The 12,850-nt window shown below is 58.7% G+C and overlaps 1 protein-coding gene across 4 annotated transcripts in view; it reads right to left on the minus strand.

Moving 5' to 3' along the window:
- Positions 1–12,850, minus strand: part of KCNIP2 (potassium voltage-gated channel interacting protein 2) — a 140,307-nt gene that overhangs the window by 59,837 nt on the left and 67,620 nt on the right. The window contains exon 1 of one of the 4 annotated variants that reach the window (XM_032795702.2): positions 8,993–9,093. The exons of the other annotated variants lie outside the window; for them this stretch is intronic. Within the exon in view, the coding sequence (XP_032651593.1) occupies positions 8,993–9,080 (88 nt within the window). The 5' untranslated portion in view covers positions 9,081–9,093. Of the gene's footprint in view, positions 1–8,992; positions 9,094–12,850 lie in introns of those variants that run through there. 4 annotated transcript variants of the gene reach the window in all.

The raw sequence follows: 12,850 nt of genomic DNA on the forward strand, positions 1-12,850 counted from the left end.
CTGCCCCAGCCCTGAGCCCCCTCCCACACACTGAACCCCTCGGCCCCACCCCCACCACACGTCACCTCTATATTGGTGCACATAACAAAATTCATTCTGCACATGTGCGTAAGAAGTGAGAGGGAATGTTGGCTGGTGCTGGGGGGTCCTCTGCACCCAGCCACCTTACAAATAGTTGGGTTCACAACCCAGCCCAAAGCCCTTTCTCTAAGGGCACAGAAGAATCACAGCAGCCACGGACACAGGATTCACGCCCAGCCCGAGACAGCCACATCAAAACCCAAGCTAAGCCACGGAAACGGATGTGCAATCGAATGGCCATGGGGCAGCTGGGGTGGGGGGAAAGGTCGCACTGACAGGCCTGGAAAATTAGAACCGTAGCTCCCAGCCTCGTCCGTGTCCCCATTGGTGAGGGCTGTGTGGAAACACCCCCAGAGACACAGACACTTCTCCCATTCATGGAGCAGCTGCCCCAGTGTTGCCAGCCCCTGAGATTACAAAATCAGGAGTCTCGCCACATTGGGTGCTTTCCTTAAACCTCAGGTCTGCTTTCACTTTATAAATAACTCGTGTTTCCTTAACAATCGTCAGATTTATTCTATAGGTAAGTCTAGGATTCGCCAGCAGCCCTGTCTCTGGTCCGAGAGCTAAGGTGCAACTGACCTGGGGTAAGTGATGGGTCCTTTGGGATGAGGGGTACCTGAATGTTGCTGTGATCCTTGGTGCAAGGGCGCAGCTATCACAGAGGCAGCTCAGCAGGGAGACGAGACACCCAGAGAGCCCGAGGGGACTCCCTGGTCAGGCTGTCCCAGCGCCGGAGTTCACTCGCACTCAGTCATTGGTGGGTGAGATCTAAGCACAGAACTCACAGCCACAGTGGGGTTTGTGGCTGGTTCGTGTGGGGTATCTGCACCCAGGTCACTGCAGGCAGCGTTACAGGGAAACTCTCCCCTTCAGTTCACAAACCAGAATGTTTTTAGCCCTTATGGCCTCAGAGAAGCACCTGGAAGCACCTAGAGGCTCAGACTCCGGAAGTGGGCCTTCACCCCATCAGTTCTCAGGGAGATGCTACATTCCCTGTTTAAGGAGGGAGCAGAGAAGACAGGTGTGTGCTCCTGGATTTTCAGTTAACTCTCTCTCTCCCTCTCCCCGGGGTTGGGCAGCTGTTTGAAGGTGACTCTTATAAATGTGCGACTCACTGGGCCTGGGGCTCGAATGGGGGCATGACAGACTGTACTCTTCACCCTTTTTACAAGTCCATGATAAGTTTTGTACAAAGTATATCTTGTGAGGTGTCAGTGGAAAACTCATAATCTGCTGAACATTAGTGTCCTGGTAAACTACGTGTGGCAACATTGTATGAAAAGTTTTAAGATTCTATTGTATGACATTGCTGAGACATGCTTCAAGTTTAGAAAAACAGGCACAACCCAGTTCCTTAGAGACCAAAGATAAGTTGATGCCTTGGCCAGGTGTCAACTTAATCACATGACCGATCACTTGGGTAAGTGGCTGTTCTCTGGCAGGAAGAAGGTTGTGAGCAATTTACATATTGACATAGGAACAGTGGGGTTTCCTGTGTAAACAGACTGGCTGTCGCCTGAACCCAACTGGAGATGATTCTCAAAGAGGAGAAAAAGAGACAAAAATGAGGACCAGAGGCCCCAGATCACCTCTCTTCCCTCAGCTCTATTCATGGCATCAACAACATTTGAAAAGGAAGCATCATTGAACTTGGCGAGAGATCCTGGCTGAAGGGATCCAGCCAAACTGCTGTAAGCATACGGTGAGAGAAACCTTTTACTTTAAATTCGCTTAGGTTGTTAAGTTAGGTATTAGTCTGCATTTTACCTTTTATTTCTTTGTAATTGTTTCTGGCTTTTATGCCTCATTCCTTGTGTGACGAACTGGGAACAGTCCTAATGTTTTCTCTGAATACAGTGTTGGTGCCTCAGTGTCCCCTATGCAGTTCTTAAGTATCTTGGTGGTGGGATAAGGGTGTGTGATTGCTGCAGAGCAAAGGGCCAGTGCACCTAAATGCCTGGCACTCTGTCTCCTGGCAACTGATGGCCTGGGCCCCTCCCCTGCAAAGGTGCCAGCTGAAGGTGTTGGAGACAAAGAGATCAGGTGACCTCCTGGCCCAGGGAAAGAGACAAAGCCCAGAGGAGGAGGGGCTGGGATGGAGTTTCAGTTTAGAGCTGGCTGGGAAATGGAGAGGGGTGCCCCGACGGGGCTTGGGCTTTCCAATGGGGCTGTGGCCTCCCTGGGGGCCCCAGATGGGCCTAACTAAGGGGGAGTCTGTTGTCGGTACCGGCACGACGTGTCTTGGACTGTGTTCCTGTCATCTAAACAAACCTTCTGTTTTACTGGCTGGCTGAGAGTCCCGGTGAATCACAGAAAGCCGGTGGTGCAGGGCCTTGTCTCCCCGCAAACTCCGTGACACCTTGTAATCACTTAAAATCTATCTTTGTATAGTTCATAACTTGTTTTATTGTTTTCTCTAAGCCAGTGTGTTTGGGAACCTCCATTTGAGATAACAGGATCTGTGCATCTCATTGTCTCTGAATGAAATGACGGCCTTGCCATGAGCTTGTATTGCACCGAAGGACAGAGCTGGGCAGTACAAGATGCACATTTCTGGGGCTGGGAGTTTGCTGGTGTCGCTCTGCGGTATGATTCAGGAGTGCCTGGCTAGAAACACGCTGGAGGTTGTGTGTGAACAGACGGGGAGTGGCTCTTCTCACAGTGACGCAGTGTAAAAGGCACCTCGGATTGGAGAATTGAGGAGAGGCAGTTCTCCATCCGTCCAGATTGTCACAGGGGGCTCGCCTCTGGTTTTCTTCCAGCTGTGAGGAGCTCCCCACGCTGCTCGGGGGACACAGGGGCTGGGTGGGATGTCAGGAGATTCCTCCCTCGTGTCCTCATGGATCCAACCCTGGCCAGCTGGGGCCATCAGGAGGAGGGAGAAAACTTGTTCACCTTAGCCTCTAAGGATAGAGCAAGAAGCAATGGGCTTAAACTGCAGCAAGGGAGATTTAGGTTGGACATCAGGAAAAAGTTCCTAACTGTCAGGGTAGTTTAACAGGATAAATGCTAGGGTAGTGTGGAACTCCATCTTGGGATATTTAAGAGTAGTTGGATAATGTCTGTCAGGATGGTAGACAGTCTTGGTCCTGCCATGAGGCAGGGGACGGACCGATGACCTGTCAAGGTCCCTGCAGTCTAGGAATCTATGAATCTTCCTGAGTTGTGGAGGAGGGCTGAACCAGACGGCTCGCTCACCTGCTAGCCACGATCCAAGCAGCCTTAGCGGGAGCAACAGAGCTGCTCATCGCTTGGGGGGTTCAGCGGTTCTCAGCAGGCAGCCCGAGCGCTGGTGAGATGGCTAGGAGCACTGCCAAAGGGAGGATGCCCTGGATCGAAGTTGGCATTGAAGAGCTGAGGCTGCTTGACCCTGAAGGGGAGGGGGGAGCAGCTGCAGCCCCCGCAAGCATGACTGCTCAGCACAGCGCAGGGGAGGGCAGCGACAAGGGAGGTGTGAGGTTCAGCCCCCAGGCACCTCACGCAGCTGGAGAACAATCGGCGGGAAGGGCCCTGCACCAGCCCGCAGGAGCGGGGCAAGCCCTAGAGCAGGTGACCAGCCTCTCCCAGAAGGAGCCCACAGCTCAGAGCGCACCCGCACAGAGCCCATTGGCTGCCTTGTTCAGCTGTGTCTGGGGCCCCCGCAGAGATGGAGCACCCATGTAGGTCAGAAAAAAACCAAGGCAGCAGAGACTGCCTTGCTCTGCAATGCAGGCAGATCCTCAGCGTGCCTGGGTCTTACTGTCCCCACCTCCACCTGCAGGGCGTTAGATGTAGCCGTCTCCTCCCTTAAAACATCTGCTCCCACCCCACTCATCACAACACGGCTGTGAGATGTGGTTCTGGCGGGACCCAACTGAGAGTGCCAATCAGGACCAATTGCTCAAACAGGGCAGTTACAGCTAGGCTGGGGTTTTTCCACCTCTCAGGAAACCAAACAGCCAGACAAAAGGACTTTGGTGTCACCCCTCTGGCTAACCACAATACACAAGCAATTTTAGACACTCCAGTCTCCAGTATCACACCAGTCCCACACGTCCTGGGGATGATGGTTATGAAAACCAACACCCCAGTAAAGAAAAAGGATCTCTCGATCCCAAAGGACCAAGCCCGCAACAGGTCAATATGTTATTAGAGAATATTTAAATAAGGATGATACACAGAGTTTGGCATGTCATCATTAGTATCGGAGGCAACACACAGAGTATGGGGGACGCTGGTATTTGGTTATGGTGTTAGCATATAGTACATACAGTCTGTAATGTCCCAATGCGGGGGTACGGTGGGTGGGGTCAAGTATAGTAGGGGAGCAGTGAGGTACATCGCTCATCTAATGGTTACACACATAGTCATGATTGAGCAAGCAGGCGGGATGGGGGGTGACCTCACGAGGGGAATCCAGATCGCGTGGGTTCAGGACTCAGGATGTAGTTTAGTAGGGGGGTAGTAAGGGTATTACACCTCAGATCTTACCCACAAATCACGCTGTTGCCAATCCTTAGAATCTAAAATAAGGTTTATCACAAAGAAAGAAGATAGAGGTGAGAGGAATTGGTTAAACTGAATTAATTACATACAGTAATGGCAAAGTCCTAGTTCAGGCTTGTAGCAGAGATGAAAAATGCAGGTTCAAATTGAGTCTCTGGAACATCCCCCGCTGGGTGGGTCATCAGTCCTTGTGCAGAGCTTCAGATTGTAGCAAAGTCCCTCCAGAGGTAAGAAGCAGGATTGAAGACAAATGGAGATAGGCCTTCGCCTGTATAGACTTTCGCCAGGTGTAAGACATCCTTTTCCTACTGTGGAAAGTTACAGCAAATGGAGTTTGCAGTCACATGGCCAGTTTCTGCTGCTACTCCAGTGAGTCCAGGCGTATCCGCTTCTCTTGATGGGCAATTGTGTAGTTGATGGTCCTTAATGGCCATAGGCAGCTAGCAGAGCTGACACCAGCTGTCTGGACTTTTTCCAGTAACAACGAAAGTGAAATAAGACAATAACAGCCAATATTCATAACTTCAACTACAGAAAGAGACACATAAGACGCATACATAAACAGAAGTCGACCTGGTCTTAGACACCTTATATGACCCCCTTTACATAGAATTTGGTGCCACTACAGAACCTTGGTTGCAACCCATGTTCTATATGGTCCCAGTTTATATCAATAACGTCACACCGCCACCCACTCCACTTATTGTGGGACAGGCATGATGCATCTTCCAGGACCTTCACAAGCTATCGGAGCCAATGTCACTGTCTCACTGGGCCGTAAGGGGACAATGCCCTCAGGGACATGCGGCCCATGATGGTCACTCCACCGACTGTTCCAGGAGAACGTTCCCATCCTAGCAAATCTTCCCCTTCTCTCTGGGGGTGTGACAAAGTGGGGGGTTTCTTAGGTTTTTCCGTGTGTTCCAATGGTTTGCATGCAGAGGGGGTGGGACTCAGTGTCCCCAGGTGTTACTGGTTTAACAGGGGAGGGGAGAGGGAGTTTGTTGGTACAGAGGACCAGAGAGGGAACTCGGGACCCCGGCCGATGGCCTGGAGGTTGAGACCCCAGCGACTGGTGACCTGGTGACCGGGAGACCCAGCTCAGGAGTCACAGCCAGTTCTGGCCAGTGGGAGGACAATTGGCTATGAAGTGAGGATCCCAGTGACCTGACCAGCCAGTTCCAGCCGGAGAGGCCAGAGGAGGGCTGAGAGGAGAGGAGGCACAGGCCACCTTGTTTACAAACCTGTTTCCCTGGAGAGAAGACAATGGACAGAAGGGGCTTGGGGCTGGGGATATCAGAGGCCCAGCTGGGGAGCAGGTGGGGGGCTCTGAGCTGGAGAGGGGGGGCAGGCAGAGCCCCCCTGGATGCAGGGAGACTGGGATGTGCTGTGCTGAGGGAGGCCAGGCCTGAGGCCCTGAGAGTTTCCTGTGCTGTGTTCAACTCTCAACAAACCCTTCTGTTTTATGCTGGCTGAGAGTCACCCCGGGCTAGAGAACAGGGTTGCATCAACCCCTTCAGGGGTGGAGGCCTGGGGGGTCCAGAGTGAGGGGACTCCCTGAGGGGCCCCACTGCAGAGACAGACGTGCTAAGGCTCAGAGACGTGCGGCTCCAGGAGGTGGAGGGGCCTGACCCCAGGAAAGAGTGGACCCCCGAGAAGGGCTGTCGCACTGAAAGGGGCACCCCCCACAGACCGCACGGGCCATGAGTGGGCGCGTTTTGTGAGTCTGTGACAATGGATAGCACCGTGGCTTCACGAGCGTGTGCAAACACATGGACACACACAGGGGGAGCGTGTGTGTAATTAAGAGCCAAGCAGCAGGGAACCAGCCATGATGGTTCTCCAGGTCACTCCCTGGAGGCATGGGCCGGGCCAGCCCGTGGCAATGCTCTGGGGTGGGGCCTGGAAGTTATCACCACCCTCCAGGGCTGTAATTGCCTGATGCAGAGTGATGAGCTCAGCAGGCTGGGCTCCAAATGGCTGCACTTCCCCTTGGCTCAGAGGATTGCATTCGCCGGCTCGTCAGACACCTACATGTTCCTCGCCGACAGCCCGCGCGTGTGAGCTGACAACACTGGGGGAGCGACAGCTGAGCAATTGGCCAGCGGCTGAGGCATTTGACAACGCCACAATCCGGGGGGCTGCGTGCTGCTGCAGCTGGGCCCAAGAGGTGGAGCAGGCGGCTACGTGACCCTTCCGGCCGCCAAGGCACAGAACATGGGTTGCCACAGGTTTCTCTGACAGGCCTGCACAGACGTCACTGCAGCAGCCAAGCCCCGGCACCAGGCCATGTGGCGGGGGAAGGTGGGCAGCTGATGAGCATAGGAGAGCTGGCCTCCAATGGGCCCCCATCTCTTCTCACTCACATCAGCACAAACCCACTGGCCCTGGTCCAAAAGCCAAGGGAAGGAGTGGCAGGACCAGCGGGCGCCACACGGGAACTGCTTACAGGAGGGTGCCACTTCTGGGGGCAGCGGTTTGCTGTCATTCACACCCCTGCTGGCATCCCTGCCTGTTTTCGCTGGCCCAGAAGGCACCTCCAGCCCCCAGTTGGGAGCAGCTCCCGAAAGCCCCTTGCCCCCGCTATTCCAGCGGCACTGCACCCCCTAGCACTGCCTGGGACACTGGAGCCAGCACTAAGAGAGGAGAGAGGCCGCCCCCCAGCCACCCCGCAGTTGTCCACCTCATTCCACGCTGCACACTCTCTCCTCCGAGCCCCGAGCCTGCTCCGCTCCTGAGCCCTGACGGCTGCTGAATGTGAAATCAGAGCCTGTCAGCCCAGCACTAGGCACCATGCCAAAGCAGTGGGTTCCTCGTAGCCTCTGCCACAGACAGTCCTGTGGAGTGAGACTGACAACGCAACGAAGCCAGATGGCGTGAGGGGCCAGGGCACACCGCGAGTCTCACGCTCTCGCCCAGCGCCGACGCGGCCACACAAGCCCAAGGGCCTTGCTATAGAGTGATCCACCTCAGCACCCACACAGGAGCATAGTGCATCCTGCTTTCACAACACCCACCCTGTCAGCCCCAGGGAGCGAGACACTAGAGCCAGGCTCCCACAGAGCAGCACGAGTCTCACCCCAGTGCAGGGAGGAGAGATCAGGGCTTCCCAGTTGGGGATCTCCAGGGGAAGGGGACACGGCCACAGCCCTATCCCGCTGCGCATCCCCAGCTCCGTGAGCAGCTCGAGATGGTTTGCTGGAGAAGTGGCTACAAGTGCAGATGCAAAGCAGGACCTACTTCTGCACGCCGGGTCAGAGAGCCCAGGCGCAGGCTCTGGCCAGGTGGGATCTGGAGGGGCAGGGGTTGCATGGGACCAGGGGGAGTTCAGCAAGCCCAATGCATAGGGGAGTCCGGGTTTAGGGCTGGCTCTGGTTTCGGGTCAGTTCTTGGGTTAGCCCAACCAGCATGCCTGGCACTAGACGGCTCTCAAGCAAGGCAGACACGCCCTGAGGTGGGGGGTAGGCTCCAGTCACTCAGCGCTGCCAGCTGTGCATGCGTCACTGGGTTGGGGTGTTGCTCCATGCGGCTGATGCCTCCCCATCCAGAGCAATCTAGAGCCCGTGACAGGGGGAAGGGGGCTGGGTTTGCTGGCAGTGAATGGCTGCAGGGGGATGAAGACCTCTGTCCAAGGAGGGGCATGGGAGCCAAGGCTTTCACCCCTTTTCCCTGTGGGGCAGAGGGAGTCCTGGGGTCTCCCAAAGGGTCTGTGATTGATGCTAAATGATATCACTGAGGTGCCCAGGGTGACCCCAGCCACAGGGCAAGGGGCTGAGGCAGGTGCCCAGCCAGGGAGGGTGTTGGGGGGGGGGGAGATCTCTCTTGGTGCAGCTGTGGAAGCAGCAGCTGGTGTCCCGGACCCAGGGAAAGGAGAGGTTTGGATTGTAACTCAGCATCAAAGACACCTGCTCGCAGCGCCCAGGGCGTGGGCTCCCAAGGACTGACCCCAAGGCTGCAACCCCTACGGCTGGGGCCAGACATAGGCATGAAGCTGGTCTGGGGGCAGAGGGGAGACTGGATCCCTGCCCCCAACCCATGCCCCAAGCCCCCCAGATAATCTCTCCTGGGGGGCAGAGCATGGGCAGGCTGCAGTTCAATGCCCAGTGCTGTGCCCCCCTCCGCCCCGGTGTGTGCATGAGAATGACACCCCCTCGCCCCGGTCCCACAGCAGATCCGACTTTCGCAGCGACCCTTTCCCCGGTCTCCTGTGCACCCAGACGCGGAGCCTTGGGAGTGCCCCAAACCAGGGCGCCTGCCCCCGCAACAGCCCCCATAACCCACGGGGGGGCTCTGACACCCCCCCTCCCGCTCGGCTAAGGGACTCCAGCCTGAGCCCAGGAAAGGCCCCCAGCCCCGTGCGGGCTCCGCTGCCGGCGCCCGTCCCCACGGTGCCCACACAGGCCGCCCCCCCCGGGCTCCCTACCTTGCGAGAGGGTCCCGGTGACCAGGTGGTAGAAGAAGCGAACGACCCTGCGCAGCTGCCTGTGGCACCGCCGCGGGCAGCGACTCATGGTGCCCGCGGGCGGCCGGCCGGGCGGGACCCCCCGGTGCAAGGCTCCCAGGCCCGATCCCGCCGCCGCAGACACGGGCCCCCGGCGGGGGCCCCGCCCGCTGCCCCGGAGCCGCCGCGTCCCCGCCGCCGCCGCCGCCGCCTGTGGCCGGGCTCTGCCAGCGCCATGGGGCCGCCCCGCCCGGGGAGCGCAGGATGCCGCGGTCGGCCATCGGGCAACGGCAGGACTCCCCGGGCCGCTGACCAATGGGGCGCCGCCGCCCGGGCTGGCAGGGTGCGCCTTCCGCGGGGGGGGGCACCTCCCCGCGGCACAGCCCCCCGGCACATCCCACCCGCGGGCACATCCCCCCTCCCGGGCACAGCCCCCCCCCAGGCACAGCCCCCCGGAACGTCCCTTCTCCCGGGCACAGCCCCCCGGCCATCCTACCCCGGGCACCACGAACGCCCCACCCTCCCGGGGCACAGCCCCCCGGAACTTCCACCCCGTGACGGGCACATGCCCCCCGAACGTCCTCTCCCCGGCACAGCCCCCCGGAACATCCCACCCCGCGCGCCAGCCCCCCGAAACGTCCTCTCCCCGAGCACAGCCCCCCCGAGACAGCTCCCCCCGGCAGCATCCCACCCCCGGTGGGCACAGCCCCCGGCACATCCCACCCCGCGGGCACAGCCCCCCCCGCGGGCACAGCCCCCCCGGCACATCCCCCCCCCGGCACAGCCCCCCCGAAACATCCCACCCCGGGGCACATCCTACCCCCGGGCACACCCCCCCCGCGGCACCTCCTCTCCCCGGGCACAGCCCCCCCGGAACATCCCACCCGCGTTGGGCACAGCCCCCCCGGGCACATCCCACCCCCGGGCACAGCCCGCGGCACAGCCCCCCGCACATCCCACCCCCCGGGCACAAGCCCCCCGGAACATCCCACCCCGCGGGCACATCCCACCCCCCGGGCACAGCCCCCCCCGGAACAGCCCCCGCGGGCACGTCCCACCCCCCGCGGGCCACAGCCCCCCCGGCGGGCATGTCCCTCTCCCCGGGCAACAGCCCCCCCCCCGGCCAGCCCTCCCCCTCGGGCACGCTTCCCCCCCGGCAATCCCACCCCCGCGGACACAGCCCCCCCGCGGGCACAGCTCCCCCGCACATCCCACCCCACAGCACATCCCTCCCCCGCAGGCACAGCCCAGAACGTTCCTCCCCCCGGGCACAGCCCCCCCGGCACATCCTCCCTCGGGCACAGACCTTCCCCCGGGCCCCAGCACGCACAACCCCCCCAGCACATCCCTCCCCCGGGGCACAGCTCCCCCGCGAGCACAGACCCCCCAGCACATCCCTCCTCCCGGGCACAGACACCCCCCCGAGGCACAGCCGCGCACAACCCCCCCGGCACAGCCCCCTCCGGGGCACAGCTCCCCAACGAGCACAGACTCCCCTCAGCACAGCCCTCCCCCTGGGGGCGGGCACAGCACTCCGGGCCCCAGCCGCACACAACCCCCCGGCACATCCCTCCTCCCAGGCACAGCCCCCAGCGGGCACAGCCAGGCATGGGCACAGACCCCCCTGGGACCGACCAGGCATGAGCACAGCCCCCCTGGGGCACAGCCCGGCCCCCAGCCAGGCGTGGGCACAGCCCCCCCCATGGCCCCAGCCAGACATGGGTACAGTGGGTGAGGGCACATGCCCTCCAGGCAACAAATGGGGGGGCAGGGCACATCCCCCCAGGCATCAGCCAGGCATGAGCACATCAGGGCAGGGCCCAATCCCCACCCCCCCATGCACCAGCTGGGTGTGGGAACATCCCCCCCTGGCAGGGCACATTCCCCCCAGGCACCAGCTGGGTGTGGGCACATCCCCCCCAGGCACCAGCCAGGGGTGGACACAGTGGGTGAGGGCACATACCCCCCAGGCAACAGATGGGTGTGGGCACATCCCCCCAGGCACCAGCCAGGGGTAGGCACAGTGGATGAGGGCACATCCCCCAGGGCAACAGATGGGGGTGGGCACAGCAAGGCAGGGCACATCCCTCCCTAAGCACCAGCCAGGTGTGGGCACAGTGGGGCAGGGCACATCCCCCCAGGCATCAGCTGAGCATGGGCACAGCAGGGCACATCCAACCCCCCCCCATGGCCTGGGCACCAGCACTTGCCCTGCTGCTCTCACTGTAGCTAGGGCTGCATGAGGGGGCTACACAGGGCCCACTCCCAGTGCCCCATGCAGGCCCCACGCTGGGCTCAGCTGCTCCCTTGGCCTTGGGCAGCATCTGGGCAGTGGGTTATTGCTCTGAGCCAGAGGGGTGGGTTAGAGAAACGGTGCCCGCGGGGGCAGGGGAAAGAGAGGCTCCAGTGTGCCCTGGGGACAGTGTGTTGGTGGGATGCTGGCTGTAGCACACACACACACCCCACCCGTCAGTGGGAGATGCTCTGTCAGGCTCGGGCGTCACACAGGGGCAGGGCGAGTTCCTGTTATCCATAGAAAATGTCCAGTCTCTTTCTGCATTTTGCTAAGTCTTTAGCCTCCACATGCTAATCCTGCCATGTGAAAGCATTGCCACCTCGTCATTTCAGTGAGCATGCCCAGGTTCGTGTGTTATGGGACAGGACTAACAGCTCCCAGGCTCCCTGCTCACGGCTTGTCATTTCTTACAGACTTTTCTCCTCACCCCTCTTATTGCCTGCCCCAGGCAGCACTCCCGCTCTTTTCATTCTCTTTAGAAGAGAGCTCTGCAGGCCCTGGATCCTTCGTCACTCCTCTGACCCCCCTTCCAGTTCTGTGTGAGGGGACTGCTCAGACCTGCATTCAGGATTCAGGGGAGGCTGCACCATTGATTTATCTGCTGGCATTAGAATAGTCCCCAGATCATTCCCCAGCCCATTCCTTACGCATCCTAACCCCTGGTTAGATATATACATTTTTCAAGAGCTAGCTGCCCCGTGAGCTGAGATCTCCTTGAGCTGGCAGCAATGAGCCAGGAGCCCTTTCTGGGGTTGATACAGTTCATCTAGGGCCCTAGGTAACGTATAGTAGGCGTGGAAGGATTAGATTGTTATTGGTAAATGTCAGTAAACTTGGATTTCACCATATGCGCAAACCAATGGAAAAATATTTCCATTGGTGCTGATCAGACGAAGAACAGCGCTGCCCAAGAACCTCTTAGGGGTCGATTTAAGGATATTTACTTTATTTATTTTGACATGGGATATCAACAATTCGGGTTTTGCTGCTGATGAGAAGTTTTAACATTTTGCATCTCAGCAGCTGCCGGCATTACATGCTTGACATACACCCCCTGGGTTTCCCACAACGGTGAAAATTTAAAATCAAAATAAAAAAGGCTTAAAAATAAACATTGGTATTATATGTCCAAAAGCACACAACAACTCTGCCCGGCCTCTGTCTGAGTGCTTTAAAAAGTCCCCCCCCCCCCCACCACCATGCATTACTTTGCATTTATGCACAGTGTGAGTCACTTGCCACTATGTTGTCCATTCTCTTGGCTGGATTTGGGTCTCTCTGGTCCTGCCCAACCTACATAACCTTGTGTCATCTGCACGTCCCCCTGTTCCAGATCATTAATAAATATTATAACAGGCCGTAGCATCAGAGGCACCGGCCACGGTGAATGTTGACCAACCCTACTGTCCCAGCCAGTTTTTTGGTCCATGATGGTACCTTGCCCCCTTACCTTCCGTCATGGCCATGCGTGCGGACCCAGTGGCAGGCCGGCTGAAAGCCTAAGTGACGTCAGTGGGTTCTGCCTTAGTCACATTCTGGCAGTG

Source organism: Chelonoidis abingdonii, chromosome 16, assembly GCF_003597395.2.
Source record: "Chelonoidis abingdonii isolate Lonesome George chromosome 16, CheloAbing_2.0, whole genome shotgun sequence".
NCBI lineage: Eukaryota > Metazoa > Chordata > Testudines > Testudinidae > Chelonoidis > Chelonoidis abingdonii.